This window comes from Schistocerca serialis, chromosome 1 (assembly GCF_023864345.2).
Source record: "Schistocerca serialis cubense isolate TAMUIC-IGC-003099 chromosome 1, iqSchSeri2.2, whole genome shotgun sequence".
NCBI classification, from domain to species: Eukaryota; Metazoa; Arthropoda; class Insecta; order Orthoptera; family Acrididae; genus Schistocerca; species Schistocerca serialis.
In genome coordinates this window covers 243,757,363-243,782,495 of record NC_064638.1, presented here as the reverse complement: position 1 = coordinate 243,782,495, position 25,133 = coordinate 243,757,363, and the positions used below count along the sequence as shown (strand labels likewise).

At 37.2% G+C, this 25,133-nt stretch overlaps 1 protein-coding gene across 1 annotated transcript in view; it reads left to right on the top strand.

Moving 5' to 3' along the window:
- Positions 1 to 25,133, top strand: part of LOC126463715 (DNA-dependent protein kinase catalytic subunit-like) — a 475,012-nt gene that overhangs the window by 424,114 nt on the left and 25,765 nt on the right. The window contains exons 46-49 of the mRNA XM_050096185.1: positions 2,035 to 2,271; positions 6,147 to 6,347; positions 17,076 to 17,182; positions 17,660 to 17,827. Of these exons, the coding sequence (XP_049952142.1) occupies positions 2,035 to 2,271; positions 6,147 to 6,347; positions 17,076 to 17,182; positions 17,660 to 17,827 (713 nt within the window). The remainder of the gene's footprint in view (positions 1 to 2,034; positions 2,272 to 6,146; positions 6,348 to 17,075; positions 17,183 to 17,659; positions 17,828 to 25,133) is intronic.

The window sequence follows — 25,133 nt, the reverse complement described above, 5'->3', positions numbered from 1 at the left end:
TCCGACCCTCTCCCCCCTCAAAAAAAGTCCTCCCTCTCAGCCATCTACACACAAATGTCCACAAGATATAAAATATTTGGTGCTTAGGAATGTGTCTTTTCTCTAAATTTGTTGATATTTTGAAAGGGAACATCAAAGCAGTGTTCACAACATTTGTTTTATTGTTCACAAGTGACTGAAGGACATCTCTATTGTGAGATCCCCTGGAAGTATGATCATGACTGTGACAATTTCCGGGCTTTAACTTTCAGTGACCCTGTTCTTTAAAAATTGTATTCCATCAGATTTCAATTGGGAGTCTCATCTTTACATTGAATACCACATCATATATTGACCACAACTGTTAAAGTTACCTAACATACAACAAAGTAATTGGATTTCATTTCTTTTCTCTAAAAAATTTGACCCCAGTTTGCTAATGAAAAAAAAATGCAAATTTTAGTAACAATAATGAATTTTCATTCTGTGTTGGTCAATTTTCTATAGATTAATTTTGATTTGTGCTCTGTTGTAACATTTTGCATCCAAAAGATAAGTGTTCATATTAAAAAACAGTTTAACAAGACATGAAAATCCAAAATTCAGTAGGCATAAAAATAAATTGTATGACACACCAAAATGAGCATGGTATCATGATAGTTTTGGTGTTTACAGATAATTTGCTAGCAAGTGCAACTAATGTCATCATCTGCTAGATCTGATATACTTCAGAACCTGATATTTCAATACAAATTGTACAAAGAGCCTGTTAATTTGGCTGATTTCATTTGCTCTCCTGGGGCTTCTCCAGATTGAATCTACATCAACATTACTGCATATGGCTGTTGGGTGTACTCTTGTTGTGTATCAAAAACAGCTGGGTACTATTCTGTACCCCATTTGTAATGAATGTCCAAAGCTAGGCAGACATTGTCCTTCTGTAGTGATGTAACACTGCAGAAGTGAGTCAGCTACTAAGTTGTAATTGTCCACAAGCAATGCTTAGACTTACCTGTAGAATGTCTTTAGCCCATTCCACATCAAATGTAAAACTGTCTACATCAATGGTTATTTGCTCCTCATAGGACTGAGTTCCTAGTACTGCCAACAGCTTCCTTCCTTTAGTGCTCTCTCTGTTACTAAATTAATAGGATGTCAAATTTTTGTGAATCAATAATGATAAGGTAAATTTTGTAAGTATGATTTCCATTGTCTGTTGGGGGTTCTGGTGATTACTTTTATGTATTATATTCATGAGGAAGCAGAAAATTTAGTTCAAAACAGTGGTTGCCCTACTCTACTAAATTATATTTGGCTATCTTAAGAACAAATAGTACATAACAGTGTACAGATTAAGTTTCTGTGATTTGCTTCTTCTTTGTTGATGTGCGCTTGAAAATTTCAAATCCTTGAAGATAGTTCTTCTTGACATGCTCTGCAAAGCATGATAGAATGAATGAAGTGAATGTGTGAATTCGTAGAAAATTAAGCTGTTAATAGCATCAGTTACTCATGGCTTGTGAGACTTTCAACATTTAGTTACTGCCTCTTGTTTTGCATAACTAGTAACACAGTTACTATGATTCTTAAAATCATTTAGAATTTTTTGCTTTTTAGATAGTTGTGTCTCAAGTATTTTGGATGTGTGTCCTTTTTTCCTCCTCTTTTGTCCCTGCTTGTGTCTGTATATGTGTGGAGGGATACGTGTGTGTGTGCGCGAGTGTATACCTGTCCTTTTTTCCCCCTAAGGTAAGTGTTTCCGCTCCCGGGATTGGAATGACTCCTTACCCTCTCCCTTAAAACCCACATCCTTTCGTCTTTCCCTCTCCTTCCCTCTTTACTGATAAAGCAACTGTGGGTTGCAAAAGCTTGTGTGTGTGTGTGTGTGTGTGTGTGTGTGTGTGTGTGTGTGTGTGTTTGCTTGTGTGTCTATCAACATACCAATGCTTTCGTTTGGTAAGTTACATCATTTTTGTTTTTAGATATATTTTTCCCACGTGGAATGTTTCCCTCTATTATGTTCATATTTGTTTATTTATTTATACATGTACACAGGCTGTCAATAGTGGTAATATTGAAGAAGCACTAGAAATCATCCAGAAATGCAGGAAGGAATTACACAACAAGTCAAAGTCAACTAAAAGCACTTACTTTCTATGGGAATTCAGCCCATGGCTTAAGAACTTTCAAGGAGATAAGTGGGGGAATGACCTAGAAATACCTGGACAGTATACTGGAGAATCACGCCCTCTTCCACATTTGCACATTAAGATTGCAAATTTCCATCCAGAGGTATGAAGTATTAATGTAACCTTCAAATATGTCTTTACCTTTCATAATGGCACAGAATAGTGTGTATATCCATACTTTAGTTATATACAGTATGTTTCTCATCTAACAAATGTATCAGTTGTCAGCACCTGCACACTGTAACCTCACCAGAAAAAAGCTTCTCTCATGTTCTCCTTCAGTGTTTACTCCTAATATATGACATCAGCAACTATGGCAGACTGCAGTCTTCCATACACTCTTCCTTTTTCAGTACCTTTACATCATTCCCAACCAAACTTACACAAGCGACTGCAAATTATTTTCCATGAGTGAGCTAAGCAGTCAGTGACTTCCTTTCTCTATCACATTTGTACAGCTAGTTTTCATTTTGTGATGGACAGAAAATTGTAGTTGATGCATATGCTTCCTCTACAAAATGAAGTGCTAGTTTTTGCTTGTGTAACCTCAGTAGTTGCACTGTAATACGGCATTTTTAAGATCTAAGTTTTTTTTAATTTATTTGCCAACAATGAATTATGACTGTTTACCATTATTATTAAAGGCGTTGTTTAGCTCTCATTCTAGCCATCACTGCTCACAGACTCTTTCATCAGAATACATCACCATCACTATATTGTCTCCTCCCAAAAAATAGGCAAGTTAGTGACTGCAGGAGCTGCCCTTAACAGTGCTGTAACCCCTTAGCCACTGCTACTGTTCCTAATCATATATTCATACGATGGATTGTTTTCCACTATACATATGCTCTATTATCAAATTTGTTATATCTCGCTTGCTGTAGTGCCAGTCTTACCTATTTCATTAATTAGTTTTTATTTCCATTATTTTTAAGATGGTTTCTGGAAGGTTAAAAAGGAAGGACAGGATACTCAGATCCTAGGATGACAGGAACATACCTTCTATCATCACAGTAGCTGGGTCCCCCTCATTTTGGTATCTGTGTGACCTGCCCTTCCTTTTTAATGTTGTCCAACCTATCCTCTCCTCCCTGAAGAAGGAACTGCTAGTTGTGTAAACTAGGGTAATGTCATATAATCCTTTTTTTAAAGTTACTATCAGTAGAACTAAATATTTTGTTTTGAACATAGTACCGGTGAGCAGTTCTCTCTCATAATTTTATAATTTTTGTGGTTGCATTGTTCTTTCGATACAAATAAGGATGTAAATCTGTCATCAACCCAAAGCATTATGTTTTACTGGGCAGCATATAATATGCCAGCATGTGTTTCTTGTTATTGAGATAAATATTTCATATAATGTTGATACTTCCACTTCTCTCTGCATTTAATGGATATGTTATAATATTACTATCCACATTAAGGATGTGTGGCTCTTTCTTCTCACTCTGTGAGATGTCAATGATATGAAGGTAACATTTTTTACAATTGCAAATACGTCTCTGTTGTTGGTGAATTGTGACATGCCACATCCTAATGTACCTAACCATAAAAGCGTTCCAAAGAAAGTAGGAAGAGAAATATAACTGAAAAAACAAAAGTGCATAAAAAATGAATATGGTATCCTTTATTCTAGCAAGCAGCTCAGTCCAAGCTTCAGCTCCTAACAGCTATCACACGATTTTTTGAGAGTGCCATCAGTGAGTTGTGTTGTAGATGTATGTTATGAAAATTGAACAGCAGAATTTGGAGCAATGTTGTGCTTTCAAGTTTTGTGTTAAACTTTGGGAATTGTGAGCATCACTTTTGAAAAATTGAATCAGGCATATTGGGAATATTTCTTATTGAGAGCTCAATTTTTTTGCCAGAACAACTCATTTTTGGAAGTCTAAGAACATGTTGAAGGTGATCCTTGCTCACGGAGACCTTAAAAATAAAAAAAAACAATGAAAACGTCAAACGTGCTTATGTTCTTGTGAGATCAGATGACGATTAACAATAAGAGTGATGGGTGACTTATTAAACACTTTCACTTTTTTAACTGAAGTTTTGCACATGCGAAAGGTTTCTGCCAAAATGATATTGTAAAGTCTCGCAACTGAGGTAAAGGACAATCGAAGAAATGTGTGCAGTGATGGTCTTGAGAGGATTGCCAATGACCACGAATGGTTCAGTTGTGTGATCACAGGTGATAAATCGTGGATGTTTTAGTACAATCCTAGGACAAAGTGACGAGTGGTTTAGTGAGAGACGTCCTTGGCCAAAAGAGGTCAAATGAGCAAATCAAAGATCAAAACAGTGCTGATTTGTTTTTTGGCAGTAGAGGTATCACACATAAAAAAATATCTTCCTACAGGATGAACGGTTAACCAAGTGTTTTATGAAGATGTCCTTGAAAGGCTCGGAAAAAGGATTAATTGAGTGAGACCAGATGTTGCAGACAAGTGGATGCTGCATCATGACAACACCCCGAGTCACATGGCCACTTCCATCATGGAATTTTTTACCTCAAAAAGCATTCGTGTTTTTCCACAGCCTCTCTGTTTGCCTGGCCTTTTCTCTTTTCCTGAAATTGAAAAATGTCTTAAAGGACATCTTTTTGGGACTCTTAAGAGAACATTCCAAAGAATGTGATCGACAGGTTAAAGGCCCTACCAGTTGAAACCTTTGAGTGCTGCTACTGAGACTGGGAACGACTCCACTGGCGTATAGCTGCATAAGGGAACTTCTTTAAATGGGACAATATTGTTGTTTGGGGGGGGGGGGGGGGGGAGAGAGAGAGAGAGAGAGACCAAAAAAAAAAAAAAAAACAAGTCACATTACTTTTCCCACACACCATATATATTCTGCAGATCTCTACTTCAGTGGGGGCAAAGAAAAATCTTATCATTGAAATTAATTTCATAGAGTGGTCCCATTTGCATATTTGTAAAAAGACATGTTTTAATGCTTCTGGTAAATAGTACTAAGAGAATGTAGCCTATTGAAAATAGAGGAAGCTTTGGCACATCAAAGTGTAGATGTGGTTGTATTAACTAGTAACACATATATCTCTTCGCACATGACTTATTGTGTAATGGAAATGATGAATTTCCCACATTAATTTATGAGTAGCACTAATTGACTTGATTTACCATGGAGATTATATATAAATATGTGACGTTTTACCTTCTTCCAGTTTCTTCATTGTAATTGGGTTTTAGCAGCTCTATCGTCTCTCCTCAGGCTGAGAAAAAAGTGGTAGTGTGTGTGAATTCATAAAGTGGCAGTAAGTTAGCTGTCCTAGTTCTTAGAATGTATTTAGTGGAAGTAACTATAGGAATATGTCAAAACACATTTGAAGTATTGTCCTTCAGATATTGCTAGCAAACAAAATTTCATTACAGGTGAAATGTGTACATTTGTGTCTGTGCTAATATAAAATTTTAGCACTGTCTCTGGTAAGAAATAAACCATCTCCTGCCCTTGAAACACTATGCTCTATAATTCAGGAGCAAAGCTTTGTTTTTGAATTGGATTTCTGTTCTTCAAAAGTCTCTCTTAAGCCCTTTCAAATACTCATACCCAGTCTCTGCGTTGAATTCTGTAGTTGTAATGTAATGTGAAGAACTGCATCAAACCAGTCTTCGGACTAAAACAACAACAAATGTCACTTGTCCCCTTTCCAGAAGTCTTCAACAGGCGTGACTGGCACACTTTCTGAATTCTTTCTGATGGCAGATCATCTCATTTCAATGTGAATTGGTTAAAGGAATATAACAATAATATATTCTGCTAACTTACGGTTTTTTTTTTTTAATGCAACATTATTAATCTCTGTTTCTAGAATGTCTCAGTTACAATATGAGTAGCATACATGTAGCATATCCCTTCTTAACAATTATAACACTTTTATTTTTAAGTGTACTTTAAAAGATTCCATTTTAGATGACCATTTGAGTCTGCATCTTGACAAACATTGTAATTTTGTTGCAAAAGGTGATCGTATTACATTCAATGCGGAAACCTATAAGGCTAACAATGCTTGGTAATGATGCAAAGGAACATCACTGTATAATAAAACATGGTGAGGACTTGCGCCTTGATCAGAGAATTCAACAACTATTCAGTCTTATGACTAAAATGTTAACACAGGATTCAGTGTGCAGAGAACAGCAGCTGCGCATAAAAACCTATCAGGTAAGTTTAGTCTCTCCAGTTGCTTTATAGTTTACCGTTTGTACACCTCTATTTCAAATTTAAGGAGGGGATGGTCGTAAAATTGCAGAAGTATTTAATTTAATTAAAAATAAATGTTAAATTTAGTTGAAAAATAAATGCTAAATATTCACCATGTTATGAAGTAACATGGGATATTTTTACTTCCCCTCTTGTTTTGCCATCTGCCTCCTTAAAATTCTTTTTTTCACTTTCACTTTTGACTAATTATCATTAACATACGTGAGTATATCAGCATTTTCATGAAAGAGAAAGGTTGGCCCTTAGTTTTAAAGAATATAGCACCATATCTAATTTTGTGCTTATTTTTATGTATGCAATTGATTTTCTAATTTATTTTGACTATTGCTAATCAATACTTTAATTATAGGGTGAAATTAGTAGTTGTTTCTTAAATTAAATTCTGTTGTTGACTTATAAACAAATATAAATTCTGGAATAACTGTAAGCATTTGGAAGACAAAATACTAGTAATCTTAAAGTATCTGTTTGGATCTATTCAAAACCATGTTAGCAAAGCCAGCCCTTAATTAATTCCAAGGTAACTAACAGTTTTGTCAAAAGTTTTGTTTGCGTAATGATGTATGTTAATTTCATGATTTAAAGAAACAATTAAGCCTAACTCTTGAAGTAGAAGAAACTGTTAAAAAGAACTAATTTGTCAAGCTATTCAGTTAATTTAATGAATTAAGTTTTAATTATAATTTCTGTAAATTTAGCTTTGAACAATGTGTAGTTGTTTAGTACCTATTATTATGAGGATATATAAGGGCCCGATTTTTTTGTCGCGTGACAGTCCGTCCATGGCCGGGCTTCAGACAAGAAACCTGTGTTGGTTAGAACAACAACAATGCATCAACTTAACTGTGAAAAAAGCATAACACAATTAGGCTGTGTGTTAAAACAATGACAGCATCTGTTCCATACGTACCTGATTATTCCGAAAAAACTGTGGACTATGTAGTTATGTTTTTTACTGCTCGTAGATGTTCAACAGTAAACTATTGAATGTGGATGTTTGCCTGCAACCTATTAATGAGGCTTATCAAAAGTTAAACAGTAGTGCACTGACCATATAACTGAGTAATATTGGGGGGGGGGGGGGGGGGGGGGGGGGGGGAGGAACAGTGAAAGTAAAGCACTGTGAAACGCAACTGTGCATCTGTTGGCTACATCATTTACAGTACACAGTACTGCACTTCCACCCCTTATTTTTTCAGCCAGTACGTTGATACCGAGGACAATCGACTAAGAAATAAAAGTGGGCGAACCGTCACATCTGGACACATCTGTTCGAAGGAAGTCAGTCTAGTATTCTTTATACAAAAAGAAGTTATACGATGAATATTAACATTATTAGTTGTTAATAACTATACAGCAACATTAAACAATTTAGGAATACTTAAGTTCTCAACCAAAAGACACAGTATCATAAAACTTGGCCAAAATGGTTTTTTCACATTCATCTTGGACTGAAATTAATAATAATATTAGGATAAGAATAGATTGCTCCCACACGCACATGCACACATGACCGTTACCATCGGCAGCTCTGACTGGGATGTGAATGTCATGTGAATAGCAATCTGGAGTGGGGTGGGGAGGGGGGAGGGACAGCAGGATCTGGTGGGGAAGAGAAGAGTGCTGTCTTACGGGGCGAGTGTGCAGGTTATAGAGACTGCCAGGCAAAGTGTTGGGAGGTAGGGGTTGACAGAGGCTGGTAGACAAACAAAGAGGGTGTGGGAACTTGAAAAGGGAGAAGGCAATAGGATGAGGGGGTGGAAACTATTGGGTGGAAGGTGTGGGGACAGTAGGTTACTGTAGGTTGATGTGGGATAATTTCGGGAGTCTATAGTGTGTTGTAAGGATAACACCCATCTGTACAGTTCAGAAAGCGGTGGTGGAGAGGAGGATCCAGATGGCCCAGGTTGTCAAGCAGCCATTGAAATCTAGTATGGTGTGTTAAGCTGCATGTTATGCCACAGGGTGGTCAACTTTGCTCTTAGCCACACCAGCTTTACTGAACTGTGCAAGGGGACTGATGACCATAGATGTTAAGTCCCATAGTGCGCAGAGCCATTTGAACTGTGCAGATGGGAGTTATCATTGCACATATTATCTGCTCCCAAAATTATAACGGCCTCAGCCTACTGTGCCCTCCTGTCCTCTCAGCCTCCACCCAACAGTTTCCACCCTCTCACTCTATTGTCTACTCCCTGTCACATTCTCCCACCCTCTTTGTGTGCTGCTCATTGTCAATGTACCCGCCCATCCTCACCCCCTTACCTGATCCTCTTCTTTTCCGCTCCCAATTCTTTTCTTCCTCCCCATGCCCCACATTCAAATGCTGCACCTGGCAGTCTCTAGTCCATATATGCTCTGACAGATACCACTCTTCTCTTCCTCTGCTCATACTTTGCTGTCCCTCCCCCTTCTCTACCGCACTTCGGACTGCCGTTCATATGACAGTTGCATACCAGTTGGAGCTGCCGGTGGTAGCAGTTGTGTGTGTGTGAGGTGTGCTTGCTTGTGAAAGAGTGTGTGTGTGTGTGTGTGTGTGTGTGTGTGTGTGTGTGTGTGTGTGTTTTACTTTGCTGAAGAAGGCTTTGCTCGAAAGCTATAAGGTGTAACGGTCTTTTTGTTGTGCCTGTCTGCAGCTCAATGTGTGATCTTTACAGTGAATAGCAATCTGTCCTGTTCCAACCTGGAGTTTGCATTGTTGGGCTAAAATGAATACTACCGTATCATTAAATAAAGTTTTATTAATTTTTTATGTGGACATTTTTTGAGTGTCAATGTTTCATGTATTTCACCACATATCACTTGTAATTCGCTCCTATCTACTTTATTAGTCCATTTCAAACAGGCTACTTACTTACAAGAACTCAGCAATTTGAAAGTTCTAGCTTAAACCATCTTTGAGTTAACCTTAATGTTCCTAAAAACAAAACAAAAAAATAATGTTTGTAGAAAAACAGATTTAAAGTTTGCTTTGTTAAATTTTACAACTTTTCTTGAAATATAGGGATTTTGTACATGTTTAAAATCTTCCTCACTGTATTCAGGGTCTTTGTCAACTTCTCTTCCTCTTCTACTTGATCTTGTCTACTACTTGTGAATTTTGGATGTGTTTATCAATGCTGCAGCAGCCTGATTGACCCACTTCTTGTTCAGCATTGTCAGTGTTTGTAATGTGTAAGTCCTTTGATTCATTCCTAAAAGTTCTAATACCCTTGCTTTTTCTTCATTGCCAGGATTATAATATAGAACAGCAATATATGTTACTGTCTAAACAGTTTTAGGACCACAAACTCAGGGTGTACAATACCATGACAACCATGAAATCTGGAAAAAGTATGGGAATTTTTTCATGCTGAAAATAATTCAGCAAAACCTGGAAATTTTTTAGAATTCCAGGAATTTTTTAGAATTCCAGAAATTTTTCAGTCATACTTTTCAGTTAAATTTTTGTAATTTTGACTGTAAGAACTGATACTCTAAAAAACAATTTTAGTTTAGCCCACTACTGCGGAATAATACTGCAACAATAAAACATAAACAAGAGGGTAACACCAAAATAAAACTTTAGTTACAAAAAAAGTGTGATTTACAACAACAACAAAACACAGTGCATACACAAGAGTCTGCTTTTGATGAACACAATGTCATAACTGTTTACATTTCTAACAGGCCCCAGGAAAATAGTGCGTGTGGTGATTTGAGAAGCATTGCTTTCAAAGAAAATTTCATTTTACACTGGATGAATTATGTTACATGTGAGAATGTGCAATGCATTTCTTAAATCATTGAGCATTAGACTCTCATTCAAAACTTAACACTTAGAGGATTAGCCACTCAGAAAAATTTTGGTCCCAGAAGACCAGCCGTTTATATCATTATTTTAATTTTTACTGGCTCATTTGTGTTTTATGTATCTTAAAGAACAAGCACACAAAGAAAGACCAATATTATATGTGAAAGGTTATCTTTTTGTGCAGATGTAATTTATATATATTAGTTTAGGCGTTAACTTCTCCTGTGTGTTTGCTAGTGCTACTTAACAGACTGTGGGAAAATTTTGGGAAAAGGGATTTGGTAACGATAAGCAAATATTATTTGAGGGGTTAAATGATTTTTAAGTTTATTCTGGAATATATAATAGAAAAAGGGGGGTTTCAGCTATCCAAACAGTACCCTAGTTAATGAAGAAAAAATGGAACAAAAAGATTTCATTGTGAATACATAGATAAAAATTAAAAATGTTTTTCTGTCCCTTCCAGAAATAATTGCTTGTACCTCTGTAACATAGTGGTGACATGTTGGTATTTCCCTCCATTATTACTGGTGTCCTTGCAGGACTTCATGATCATCCAAATACTTGTTGTAATATCCTTCATGGACTAATAAATAAATATTCAAACAATTTTTAAAACTGTCCTGAATATATTTTCATGCACGACCTTGGCGTAATACATTCACAAGGTTAATAATACTTGGCATGTGTGCATTTTTTTACACATACATGTAGTCTCTTTAAGATCTCAACACAGATTGACAGGCAGAGAACTACCAATTGATTAGTGCATGCTGAATTGCACATTAATAATCATCTCTGCCCTACCTATCTTTTATCGTTGTCACAGATGTTATCGCTATCTAGCAGTCAGAGAGCACGTCTTAAAAATTATTACAGTTTTGTGTATTGTGTACCTCCGTGTAAACATTTTTTGGATGTGCAAGATTCACATGAATTTTCAAGTTTCAGTGGCAAATTAGAATTCATTTTCTTCCTAGAAGCACTCTCATCAAGAGAATCTCCGGAAATATCTTGAGATGTATTTCCTTTAGTAAAATGATTCCAGGCAGATTTGCATTTCATCCATTGTAAGCAGGGCATAATTGTGGATAATATATGCACATTTCACCCAAATTTTCATATTCACCCTGTGTGAACACCAGTAATTATATCACATGACATCTCAGACTTGATTACATTGCTTATTCGTAGAGTAAGTGTCATCTTTGGCTGACTCCTGTAACTACAACAAAGATTTTGCAATGCTGTAGTGTCCAGATGTAAAAGATAAAACAATATCAATTATACAAATTTTGGATTGAAAGCAAGCTGAATGATATGTAAGTTCAGGCAGGCAGGCACTGATGTACTTACTTTATTGCAGTGAAAATAATGGTCATAATCATAAAAACTTGGGAACGTATTGTCAGTAAGTCATAAATTAATATATTTATTTTTAAAAAAAATATTTTTTTCGTAAAATCACCATCGTGCCTCCTTAAAAATTCTAATGAAATCAGTGATATCAATAAAATGTCGTCATGTTGATGATGAAATAATGCTTCAAAAGTCTTTGTTAACAAATAAAAATTATAGCTGTCTTTTGTTTTTCATCATATCATGCAACTACTACTGTTCAAACAATGGAAAATCCTATATGGAATAATGACGATATTATGAAAAGAATATACAGCTACTCACCATATAGCAGAGATGTTGAGTCGCAGATAGGAATGACAAAAAGGCTGTCAAACATTAAGCTTTCAGCCAAACAGTCTCCTTTGTAATTAGACACACACACACACACACACACACACACACACACACACACACACACACACACAAAATCAGGATGGCCGGACGCGAGTTTGAACTGTCGTCCTCCAGAATGCAAGTCCAGTGTGCTAACCACTGCACCATCTCGCTCGGTCAAACCAGTCGGGAATTACTGCTGTATCTGAATGCACGTCTATTTCAGTTTGTTTCTGAGTGCACATTGTGAAGGGAGTGCATGCAGTGACATTTGGAGTTGGGTAGCTTACAAATGGCCTGTGCTCAAATAAAGCTACACATCTGCAGTGGGCCAAAAAACACAGAAACTGGGCAATAGCTGACTGTAAGTGTATAGTATGGAATCAGTACTAGAAATAGTATAGTATGGAATCAGTACTAGAAATAGTATAGTATGGAATCAATTCTAGGAATCAGTATAACTTCCACAAAGATTTAAAGTCACGTACTTTGGTTCAGTAAAGTGTCCACTATTCAGCAATATACATTTTCAGTAAGATGCCAGCAGCCATAAAAAGAAGTAATAATGAAGTTCAGTTTAAGAAGAGTCTAAAAGATTTATTGGTGGTCAGCTCCTCCTACTAAATGGATGAATTTTTTAGCAGAACCAATTGATGCATGCGTGTTATTAATATCACATAACGTCAATATTGCATAAACCTGACAATGTGATCATTGTAAATAAATGCTGTAAAATGTTTTCTATGTCATTTCCTTTAGTTGATGTTCCTTGGCAATGATAGCCTAAGAATTATCATTTGCACTGAAGTGTATTGAATATTTAATATTTGGTGATTTAAGAGATACATTAACATGTGTTCTTATTTTGTAAATATTTACTGCGTATTATTGTTTCCTGACATGTTCACATCCCAGAGGATCTCACTATGGATAAATTGGAACGAAAAGTACATCTAATCTAATCAACAAGTAATAGTATTGCCACTTTTCAAATTATATAAGGTGTTGAATACACAGACAACTAAATGAAGTATTTAACAGCCAAATGAGGCATTTAACCCACAGTGACTGATGGATGTGGCTCAAGTTTCTGTGATGTTTCTCTTACTATGACAGGGGCCTATTCATTCAGTGTACTGTGAACGTGAAACGAGATGTTTATTTCAATATTATGTTGACAAAATGTTGCACTTTCTTGTTCACTTCACGATGCGTAAGCTATGGACACTCCCACCTTCCAAGGGAACAGCACCGTATGCAGAAAACCCTACACATGTGTTTCTGGTTTGATGAACACTGTGACACAGGAAGGGCATCCTGCCACCTTCTGCTATTAATATTGCAAAATCCAAAAATTAACATTCGACACTTTGAAGATACGGGATAAAGGTTAGGTAAAAGAAACAAGAAGATAGATAGACCAAGACACAATAAATCATCTCATGCACGTGATTTTTTGAAACAATCAACACAAAATGGATGTTTAAATTTCACATAAAATTTTAGTATATAAGTTTTTGATATAAATGTATAGCAGATGGAGGACACATTGGATTATTGAAAGTTTGCTGATATATGTAAATAAACCCGTGAACTGCACAGATTTTGCACTAAGTGGTTTCGTGGAAGCTTCTACACCAGCATGCCAAAAATGAACAGTGTTGAAGAACTATCCCACAATTTCCTTAACAGTTCATTCACCCACATTGCAGACAAGAACAATGTACAGAAGAATGGAAAATAAAATTCAGGGAGTCTTAGATGACCAGTTTCTCTTAATGGAAGCTTAAGCACAAGACAGGCATTTCTAACATTGCACTTGATAACTGAGATTTATTTATTTATTTATTTATTTCTTGTTCCGTAGATCCAGTTAGTGAGTCAATCACAAGGATATGGAACATGTCAAATTGTACAGGTTTCAATTTAAACTTACAATAAATACAAGGGCAATTCAATGGCAAATTGTACATAGTTTAAGTAAGGCATACTATAAATACAGTAACAGATACAATGTCAGCTAGATAACATAACTACCATTTGACAGAAAAAGGAGTTTCAAATAAAGGTTAAAGATAAGAGCACAAAGTTAAATCAGATATTAGGCCTACAAGAGTAAATACATGTACAACCAATCTGTTGTTACAAAAAGTGCGCTAATGCCCAAATGCACAATAAAATCAATTGAAGTACTTCTAGACACAATAAGTGTAGTGATGGTATAGATTTTCTTTCAGGTATTCATCCACAGTATAATAAGATTTCTCTGTCAGGTAATCTTTGAGAACTTGTTTAAATTTTGGCAGTTCTGTATGAACACATTTGATATGTAGTGGTAGAGCATTGAACAGCATAATGCTGGAGTAGTAAACTCCTTTTTGTACCAGAGTGAGACGTTTCATTTCTAAATGTAGATTGTTTTTGTTTCTGGTGTTATAACCATGGAATTTACTGTTGTCTTGGTAGATGGAATAATTTTTGCACACAAAGGTCAGCAAGGAAAAAATATACTGTGAGGCAGTTGTTAGGATACCTATCTTCCGAAACAAGTGCCTGCAAGAGTGTCTTTGATGGACCCCACACATTATTCTGATTGCTTTTTTTTTGGATGGTGAAAACTTTTTTTGCAAGTGGTTGGTTCCCCCAGAATATGATAGCATATGACATCAATGAGTGGAAGTAGCCAAAGTAGGCAACCTTAATAGTGTCAACTTCAGCCACTGAAGAAATTACCCGTAATGCAAATGTTGCCGAGCTAAGTTTTTTACATAGATGAAGAATGTGAACTGACCAATTACATTTACTGTCTATGTAAGCACCCAGGAATTTTGTGTCTTCAACTTTCTGTATTGGTTGATCTCTACATTTTATGTTAATTTCATCGGGATTACTTTGTGATGTATGGAACCTCATATAATGAGTTTTATCTGCATTGAGCGAGAGACCATTTGAGGAGAACCAATTTAAGATGTCATTAAAAACAGTATTTGTAGTTTTTTCAAGATCATGATCAATCAGATCGTCAATTAGAATTATGGTATCATCGGCAAACAGGGTAAATTTGCTGTTTGTCTCAGAACAAAGAGGAAGATCATTAATAAAGATGAGGAAAAGCAGTGGGCCCGAAACGGAGCCTTGAGGCACACCACACGTTATTGTGCCCCATTCAGACGAGGCAGGTTCTCCAGAAGAGCCATTTAGCATTACAGTCTGCTTCCGATCCTGAAGATATGATTGTAGCCACAAGCCAACAGTACCACCTAAACCACAGTATTCTGCCTTTTTCCAAAGAATTTGGTGGTTTACACAGAAAGACTTGTTTGGCTGTGTGAAATGGGGAAAAGTTTGATATTCTCACAAAAATAATTAATAATAAGAATAGAAGACCAAGGGAGAAGTGCTCAGGCTAAAAAAGGTTTAAGGTTTCTCTTAGGAATCCACCTGTATGCCAGAGAAGCAACTATGGCAAGAAAAGAAGGTTCAGCAGCGTGATCAAAATTCTGGTTAAAGGTCTTCATTCTGAAGCTCTTCGTGCTAATCTATCCTGTGCAAGCATCTTCATCTGTGAATAACTACTGCATTCATTTAAACTTGTGTGCTACATTCATATTTTGGTCCCCATACAAAATTTTTACATCCACTGTTCCCTCCATTACCAAACTGACAATCCATTAATGCACAGGATCTGTCCTGTCAAGCAATTCCTTAATTTAGTCAAGTTTTTTTCCTCACTTAAGTTTGGTAGCTCCTCATCAGAAAAGACTTCCTAACTCATAAATTTATATTTGATACTAACAAATTTCTCTATCTCAGAAGTGCTTTTCATTCTATTCTGTAACAAGGTGTAGAAAAAAGGAAGTAGTTGATAAACTTAACATCAAAATTAGTGGTTGCAATAGTTGAAGTAAAGGAATTCTGCCTCCTTGGAAGCAAAATAATATATGGCACATAAAGCAAGGAAATTGCAAGGAACAGACTAAAAGAAACTAAGAGCCCTTAATTTAAGGAAGAAATTTATGAGAGCATACATTCGGAACAAAGCAATAGTTGGAAGTGGGTCGTGGACTGCAGGAAAATGATGTTAGAGGTGGTTGCTAAAAATTACGTGAACAGTGATAGAACCTGCTCTAAGACATCAGGGAATAATTTCCAAAGGACTAGTGGGAGCTGCAGAGGCAAAATAACAGGGAACAACATATACCCCTCAAAAAATTGAGGATATTCGTTTAAGTAAAATGAAGAAGCCCATGGTAGTTTTAAGTTACAAATGCTTTTAAAAGTGTATCTTTTTGTGAATTTTTTCATCAGAACAGACCCATTCCCAGTGAAGTCCAAGGCTTTATGGAAGAGCGAAAGGGATGCAGAGGCATGGACAATTTTGAAATGAAGATTTTGCTGTAGTGGGGGGGATTAATGTATACAATGATATGAAAATGACTGTCATATAAGTGACTATCAAACCCAAAGAAGCTAATGCAGGGTTTAGGAAACAGCCACGCGAATTTCATGGTACAGGGAGAGAAGATCTGTGGCAGAGTTCTGATTGGCCTGGGCTCGTTAGGGGTCCACAAAGCATAGGTATGATCTGTTAGCAAACTGCAGTCTGGTAGTAGGTTTCCTAAGGGACCCTATCATTTTGCTTTGATGGAAGCCATTCTGGTACCACAACCGTACACCTTATTCTAAAATGTGTATTAGTTTGTTGAGTGATTATAATATACCCATGACAAGACTGATATGAGAGAATATCCTGGGCTTGCAAACTGAAGGGTGCTGAGAAAGTAAACAGTCAACAACTGACTCACTTTGCACTTGTTGAATACTTGTATAAAATGATGTGACACCAATAATGGAAATTAGTTATAATGATGTTAGTGTGAGAGGTACTCCATTTTCAAATACTTTACAGACTGAATGAACAAGAGCTGCCCCATTTTCGTGAAGCCAAATATAGCTTCACAATATCTTCTGCCATGCTTCAGTTCAAAACGAATATAGGAAATATTGGAAGAAATAATTTGCTTTTATATATTTAAGAGAACCACATACTCTTTCTTAGAACATATTAGACATGTCTGCTTGTTCTGCAGTGTGGTTTAGCTGAACATTCTGTTCTTCTGACAGCAAAATGTTATTTGCAGGTTGTACCACTTAGTAGCAATCTTGGTTTCATACAGTGGGTGGATAATACAAAAAGTCTGAAAGAATTAATAGAATCTTCATACACAGGAGAAGAGAAAACATCTGCGTGAGTATAAATGATGAAATGTTTTATAAACATAAAGTACAGGTTTTTAATTTATCCCCAAAATCTAATTTTTTTTAATGTTTTGTTTTTATACTTCATTGACACAATCCTAAGATCATTTCACAATGCTGCAACTGGTTTCAACCTGCAAATAGTCATGTCTAGAGCAAAGACCTTTGATAATGCAGTGGAAACCACTTGCAGCAAAGTGGTTTTCTTTGCATTATCAAGCAGAAACTGCTTGCAGCATATGGCTTTTAATCTGTAGATGACCACTGGCTGATTGAAACTGTTTAAGGTAGTGAAAATGCTCTTGGGATTGTGTTGCAAAAATACAAAAAATGAAAGAGCATAGTGAGTCACTAAATCTCCAATGATGATTAATGAATTTTTTCCCTTAAAGTTTTTCAGCAATGTTTTGTTTTGCTGTTTCAGCACAGACAAAATAATACTGTTCATGAAAATATTTTGTTACAGGGGTGTGGCTTCAACACGCTATAGAGGCTGGCTGGCTGCTTCAAATCCAAGTAAAAAAAACTTGACGGACAAAGAAAAATATGAAAGTGCTTACCGTAAATATTCACCTGAAGAAACAGTTAAAATATACAATGAGAATGTAAACAGCATACCTTGGGATATTATGCGGTAAAGTATTGCTGTAATTACTGTTTCAGAAATCATCAGTGTGCATAATAAGATTTTTGAATGTAAATGTATTCACTGCTCCTGCTTGTGACATCTAAGTTATATGAATATAGTGGTGCACTAACATTTAGCTGTCACAAACACTAAACCTAGTCAGTATCATCAAGGAAAAGTTCAGAATTATTTTGTAGGACCATCCATCAAAATGGCAAGCTTTTATCCATTTACCTAGGTAACACATTCAAGTGATTGGTATTGCAAGATCATGGGTTAATGTAAGTGCAAGATAAGCTATTGCAAATGTGGAATTCTGGTACATTAATAACCGTGTGCCAGATGTCAGTTTGTGGGATGAAGTTCCACACCTATTGCACTTGATCAGTCAGTACGGGGACAGTAATAGCTGGTTGTGGATGGTGCTGGAGTTGTCATATAATGATGTCCCATATATGCTAGACTGGAGACAGAGCTGGTGATCGAGCAGATCAGGGCAGCATCTCAATCCAGTAGAGCATGTTGAGTTACTACAGCGGTACGTGGATAAGCATTATACTGTGGGAAATCACCCCCTGGAACACTATTCATGAACAACAGCATAACAGGTTCAATCACTAGATTGACATACAAATTTGCAGTCAGGGTGCATGGGATAATCATGAGAATTCTCCTGCTGTCACACAAAACTGCACGCCAGACCATTACTCCAGGTGCAGGTTCAGTGTGCGTAGCATGCAGACAGGTCAGTTGCAGGCTCTCCATTTGCCTTCTCCTAACCAACACACTACCATGCCGCCAAGATAGAAGCAGCTTTCATCAGAAAACACAACTATTCCTCTCCCTGCCCTCAAATAATCTCTCGCTTGACACCACTGAAGAAGCAAATGGTGCTGGTTGGGGTCAATGAAATGCATGCCACAGGGCATCTGTCTCAGAGCTATCCTTGAAGTAATCTATTTGTAACAATTTATTGGGTTATTGTGATGCCAACTGCTGCTCATATTGCTGCTGCATGTGCAATGTGGTGTGACAGAACCATATGCCAAACATAGTTGTCACTAGAGCCATGTGGCCATCTGGAGCCTGGTCATCTTGCGACCGTACATGCTCGTGACCACTGCTACCAGCACTCTAGCACTTTGGCTACCTTCGTACTGATCTTCCTGCAATACTGCTGAAGGAACATCCAGATTCTCATAGCCCTATTATGCAACCTAGTTAAAACTTGGTGAGATGTTGATAGTTGTGTCTTTGTCATGTTAAAGGCATTCGTGACTAACATCAACTCACCATATCCAATCTCAAAGATAACTAATACCTATGACTGTTACAGTGTGCATTTAAAGCAAAACTGATTTGCATTCTCATGGTGGCACTACTAGCGCCATTCGTATGTGACTTCCATGAAATTTGAATAGACAAAATTTCAAATGTAGAAACATGACTAACAACTTACGTTTATGTCTCACAACTCATTCTTGGTGTTGCAATCTTCTCTGTTGGTGTTTTATGTGGCACTGCCATGATCAGTCATTATTATCATTTATGCAAGCAACAGTCTGTAATTTTTTCGTTCTTGATTTATTTTTCAATGCTGATTACTTATCTGTTAAAATAATATCTTTGGACTCCTGTATAGAGCTGTTTTTGAATTACAGGTCACTCACTTTCATCTCTGTTGCATCATCACACAGATTACTTCCGGTACCACTATTATCTCACTCCCTCCCATTTCCTATTCCACTTGTGAATGCTGTGCAAAAGTACACTGAGGTGACAAAAGTAATGGGATAGGGTGGAGCTGTAATTTGTACTTAAGTGATTCAACTGAAAAGGTTTCTGATGTGATTATGACTGCACATTCAGAATTAACAGACTTCGAATGCAGAATGGTAGCTGTAACTTGACATAAGGCACATTCCATTTCAGAAATCATTTGCAAATTCAATGCTCCCAGACCCATAGTGTCAATAGTGTGCTGAGAATACCAAATTTCATTCATTATCTCTCAGCACGGACAACACAGTGACTGATGGCTTTCAGTTAACAACCTGGAGCAGCAACATTTGCATGTAGTTGTCAGTGCTAACAGATAAGCAACAGTGCGCGAAATAACCACAGAAATCAGTATGGGACATATAGCAAATGTATCCATTCGGACAGTGCAGTGAAATTTAGTGATAATGGGCTATGGCAGCAGGTGACTGATGCGAGTTCCTCTGCTGACAGCATGACATCACCTGCAGTGCCACTCCTGTGCTTGTGACCGTATTGTTTGGACCCTAGACAACTGTAAAACTGACACTTGGTCAGATGAGTCCCAGTTTCAGTTGCTAAGAGCAGATGCTTGGATTCAAGTGTGATGCAGACCCCACGAAACCAAGGACCCAAATTGTCAACAAGCAACTATGCAAGCCAGTGGTGTCTCTGTAATTCTGTGGGCTGGATTACATGGAAGGGACTGGGTCCTCTGGTCTAACCGAACCGATCATTGACTGGAAATGGCTAAGTTCAGCTCCTTGTAGATCATTTACAGCCATTCGTGAATTTCATGTTTCCAAACAGTGAAGGAATTTTGATGATTGAGGATTCGTGTCACGAGGCCATAACTGTTTGTGATTCGTTTGAAGAACATTCTGGACAGTTTGAGTGCCCAACAGGCCTCCCATTGAACATTTACAGTACATAATCAAGAGGTCAATTTGTGCACAATATCCTGAACCGGCAATGCTTTCACAATTATGGATAGTTGTAGAGGCAGTTGACTCAATATTTCTGCAGGAGAATTCCATCGGCTTGTTGAATCCATGCCATGTAGAGTTGCTGCACTGGATAGAGTGAAAGGAGGTCCGGCACTATAGTAGGAGGTATCCCATGACTTTTGTTACCTCAGTGTAACGACTATCAGTATGACCTTGAATTTCTATGGTTTTTATGTTATGATCATTTCCTGAAATATATGTGGGAGGAAGTAATATGCTTCATGATTCCTCTTTGGAGTGTGTGCTTTCGACATTTTAACAGTAACCCCCTCCATGATGCGTGCTTCCTATGTATGCTCTGTCACCAAAGTTTGAAGAGCATCCCCTAGACACTCTCATGTTCACTGAGTTAATCTGTGACAAAACGCACTACTCTTATTTGGGCCTTCTATATTCACTCTATTAAACCTACATGTTAAGATCCAAGACTGACAAGCAATACAGTGGAATCAGTTGATTCTAGCATTTTGCAAACAATCTCTTCTGTGGATGAACTACATTTCATTAGGATTCTTCATGTGAATATCAGTCTGGCATCTGTTTTTCCTCTAACTATTTCTTTCTCATTTTAAGTCACTTTCCATGATTGACCACCAATTGTGTAATTAAACAACAATGGATTCCACTTATTTATGTACACTGTTACATTTATGTATTCTGAGAATCAACTGTTCCTACACCAAAGTGTCAATTTGCTGTATGTCTTTGTGCACTTTGTTACAATTTTCTGCAATTCCAACATTATTGTATGTACACTGAAACACTTTTTTGGGCTTTGACTGAAGAAGCTTTCATCCAGTTAGAAAGTCATCAGTTCAGTTAAAATTCTGGTCCAATAGTCAGCAAATTTTATGTAGTTCACTAGGCAACAGTATGGAATTATGTTGAATGTCTTCCAGAAATTAATAAGTATGGCATACATGTGGATACCTGTACCTACTGCCTTCTGGCACTCATGGAAAAACAGGAAAATCTGTATTTTATAAAATTGTCATTCACAGAATCTCTGTTTATTTCTAAAGAGGACATTTTGTGGCATATGACACAGTCATTAACTATGTTTATGATTCTACAACAAACTGATATGAGTGAGCCAGGCTTATGGGTTTACTCCTTTGTCTGATCATCTTTTTTGAAAATGGGGAAGACCTCCACCTTTTTCTAACAGTCTGGAACTCTTTTCTTTTGCCAACAATGTATAATAATCTGTGGCTAGAAGAGAGCCATGCTCTCCTGCAAAATTTATATAGAATAGTACAGTTTCTTACATAAAGTCCAATTGCTTTTCCTTTGTTGACTTTTTAGTTGATTTTCTGTTCCACAGTCAAAGTACCTGGTGTACAAGTATGAAATGCATATTTCAGACAACAGATGTCTGACCAATGCAGTTTGTGCCATAAAGATTTGACACTGCACCATTTTGTTGTTTCAACAAGTGACAGACATGCATGAGTGATAAACTGGAAAAGTCTGTGGATAGTGTTGTGTTGCTGTGTTCAATATGTTGAAATATATACCAGACAAAGAGCATTAATGGAAAGCATTAATTTTTTGTTTTCATTTGAAGAAAACTGCTGCTGAAGCATACCAATTAATTTGAGAAGCTTATGGTGAACATGCTCCATCACAAGATACAAGTGAATGATGGTTTCAGCATTTCAAAAATGGTGACTTCAATGTTGCAGACAAGGAACATGAAAAACCACAAAACAAAACAAAAAAATAAGATGATGTGGTATTGGAGGCATTGTTGAACAAAGATGATTCACAAACACAGAAACAACTCGCTGACCAATTTGGCATTAATCAACAAGCTGTTTCCAGTAGTCTATGAGAGATTGGAAACATTCAGTAGATCAATAGATGGGTACCACATTAGTTGAACAACAGGCAAATGAAAAAGCACAAAAAAAACTTGAGATTTTGCTTGCTTGGTACAAAAGGAAGTTACTTTTGAATTGTATAGTTACATAGTATGAAAAGTGGATTTATTTTGAGAATCCCAAGTGCAAAAGAATCATGGGTAGACCAAGATACATCATCCACATCGAATGCAAGACTGGATCTCTTTGGCAGGAAGACAATGTTCTGTGTTTGGTGGGACCAGAGGTGTGTCGTCTGTTATGAGCGGTTAATACTAAATGTTGCCAACAACTGACCAATGTGAACTATTTGCTGCTTGAAAAAAAGGCTTCAGTACCGAAAGAGGCAACACAGTCATTTTTCTTCACAACAGTGCTTCGTCACATGTGGCAAAACCGGTTTGTGACACATTGTAAGCACTCATCTGGGAAGTTCTACTCCATGCTGCTTGCTCACCAGACTTGGCTCCTACCAATTACCACTTGTTTGCATTGATGGGTCACACACTTGGTGAGCTGTGCTTTGGTTCATACGAAGATGTGAAAAAATGGCTCAATGAATGGTTCACGACAAAAGGGGAAAATTTTTGCTGGTGGTATTCACAAATTGCCCAAAAGATGGGAAAAATGTATAACTGATAATGGAGCATACTTCTAATAAAGCACTATTTATCATTCTTCTGAATGTATTGTGTGTTTTTTTTTTTTTTTTTAGACAAAAAATTTGTGTTTCATACCTGTACAGTTGGTATCTCAATATTTAATTTTGACATGCTTGCAGAATTTGAAAAGAGAAACTGTGTAATGATGTTTCATAGCATAGCAGCTTCAGAAGAATAATTCAGAGTTTCGGCAACTATAGGTCATTCTCATGTTGAAATTTTTTTGTGTCATTAAATTTTGTGATTAAATTGTCTCTGCATGTGTGGCAGTTCTAACACTGCTATTGAACAATTATGGGACTTCAACAGTAAAACTTTGTCAGCACATACGTATCTATACAATTTCATTCATTGATACTCCAAATTTTTGTCCCTTGGTATGAATGTTCATTATTGGCTGTTCAGACAATCTGCAAGCTGTTCTCTTTTGCACTTCATAATTCCTTTTAACACCTTTAGCCATTCTCTTATCACATGTTTGACCAGTTTTGCATTTCACGTTTGTGCCATTTTAAAACCTCACAAAGAAGAAATATTAGTGGCTGACAGCTGATATGCCTGACAATCCATCATCACATGAATTCTACAGCTTTATAGTCACTGATTCCCTTCCCCGTGATAATGGAAACCAAGAATTCAGTGCTGATAGGTATCCTGATATCTAAGACATTGCCATCACAGTTTGATTATCTAAGTAATTGCTTGAAGTAGTTTGAAAACGACATGCATTGTAAATAAAATGGCAAAAAATGCGTAATCTGAAGTTAAGTGCCTCAGAACGGACAATTTTTTTTTTGACAATGGATGGATGCAATGATACAGATGCCAAGTCATATCCTGTTATGGTTACATTCTATGATACTCTGCTGAGAAAAAGTAGTGAACACTGTGCTATCCATGCCAGCATTAGATGGGGCTCAACAGGGTGAAACACAGGTGACCTGATGTTATTACAGCTGAGTTCTTATAACTTACCAATTGAAAACTGTGTGGCATTCTGCTCTGACAGTGCTCCTGTTACTACAAGATACGACACAAAAATGGGGTTGCAACAATTCCGAAGGAAGTTTAACCAGGTACTGCCATCATAGATTGCATTTGCCACCTGAGTAATCTACCAGCTGAAAAAGCTGCTGGAAAATTGCCATTTAAAGTTAATGAGATTCTTCTTATATATTTTATTTCTTAAAGAAGAGTATCAAAAGGAAACAACACCTTCAGAAATTTCAGAACTTCCGCAATAAAGAGGCAAAGAAAATTCTGAAGTGTGTATGTACTAGGAGGTTATTTTTAGGCAGATGTTTGAATACACTCATGCTCATAAATTAAGGATAATTGCAGAATGTGGTGCCACACAATCTGGCACTACACAAAACTGGCACCAATAGTATAGGCACATAGGAAACACACACGACACAGATCTGTAAGTCCATGGTATTGGTGATAAGTTGAGAAAACTGCCCCGAAGCACGTGTGCTACAAAACAACAGACCTATTACTCTGTCAAAGACATGCAGAGGTGTATGTGCACCAATCATAATCCCACCCCACACCATCAAACCACGACCTCCATACAGGTCCCTTTCAAGGACATTAAGGGGTTGGTATCTGGTCCCTATTTCACGCCAGATGAAAACCCGGTGAGAATCACTGTTCAGACTATACCTGGACTCGTCCGTGAACATAACCTGGGACCACTGTTCCAGTGACCATGCACTTGTGTTCTTGACACCATGCTTTACGGGCTCTCCTGTCAGTGGAATGCACCTTGCAGGTCTCTGGGCAAATAAACCTTGTCTGTTCAGTCGTCTGTAGACTGTGTGACATTCCAGTGGCTACGGTAAGGTCCTGAGCAAGGCTACCTGCAGTACTCCGTGGCCGTCTGCGGACACTGATGGTGAGATATCATCGGTCTTTTTGTGTTGTTGTACACTGTGGACATCCCATACTGTAGTGCCTGGACACATTTCCTGTCTGCTGGAATTGTTGCCATAATCCTGAGATCACACTTTGTGGAATATGA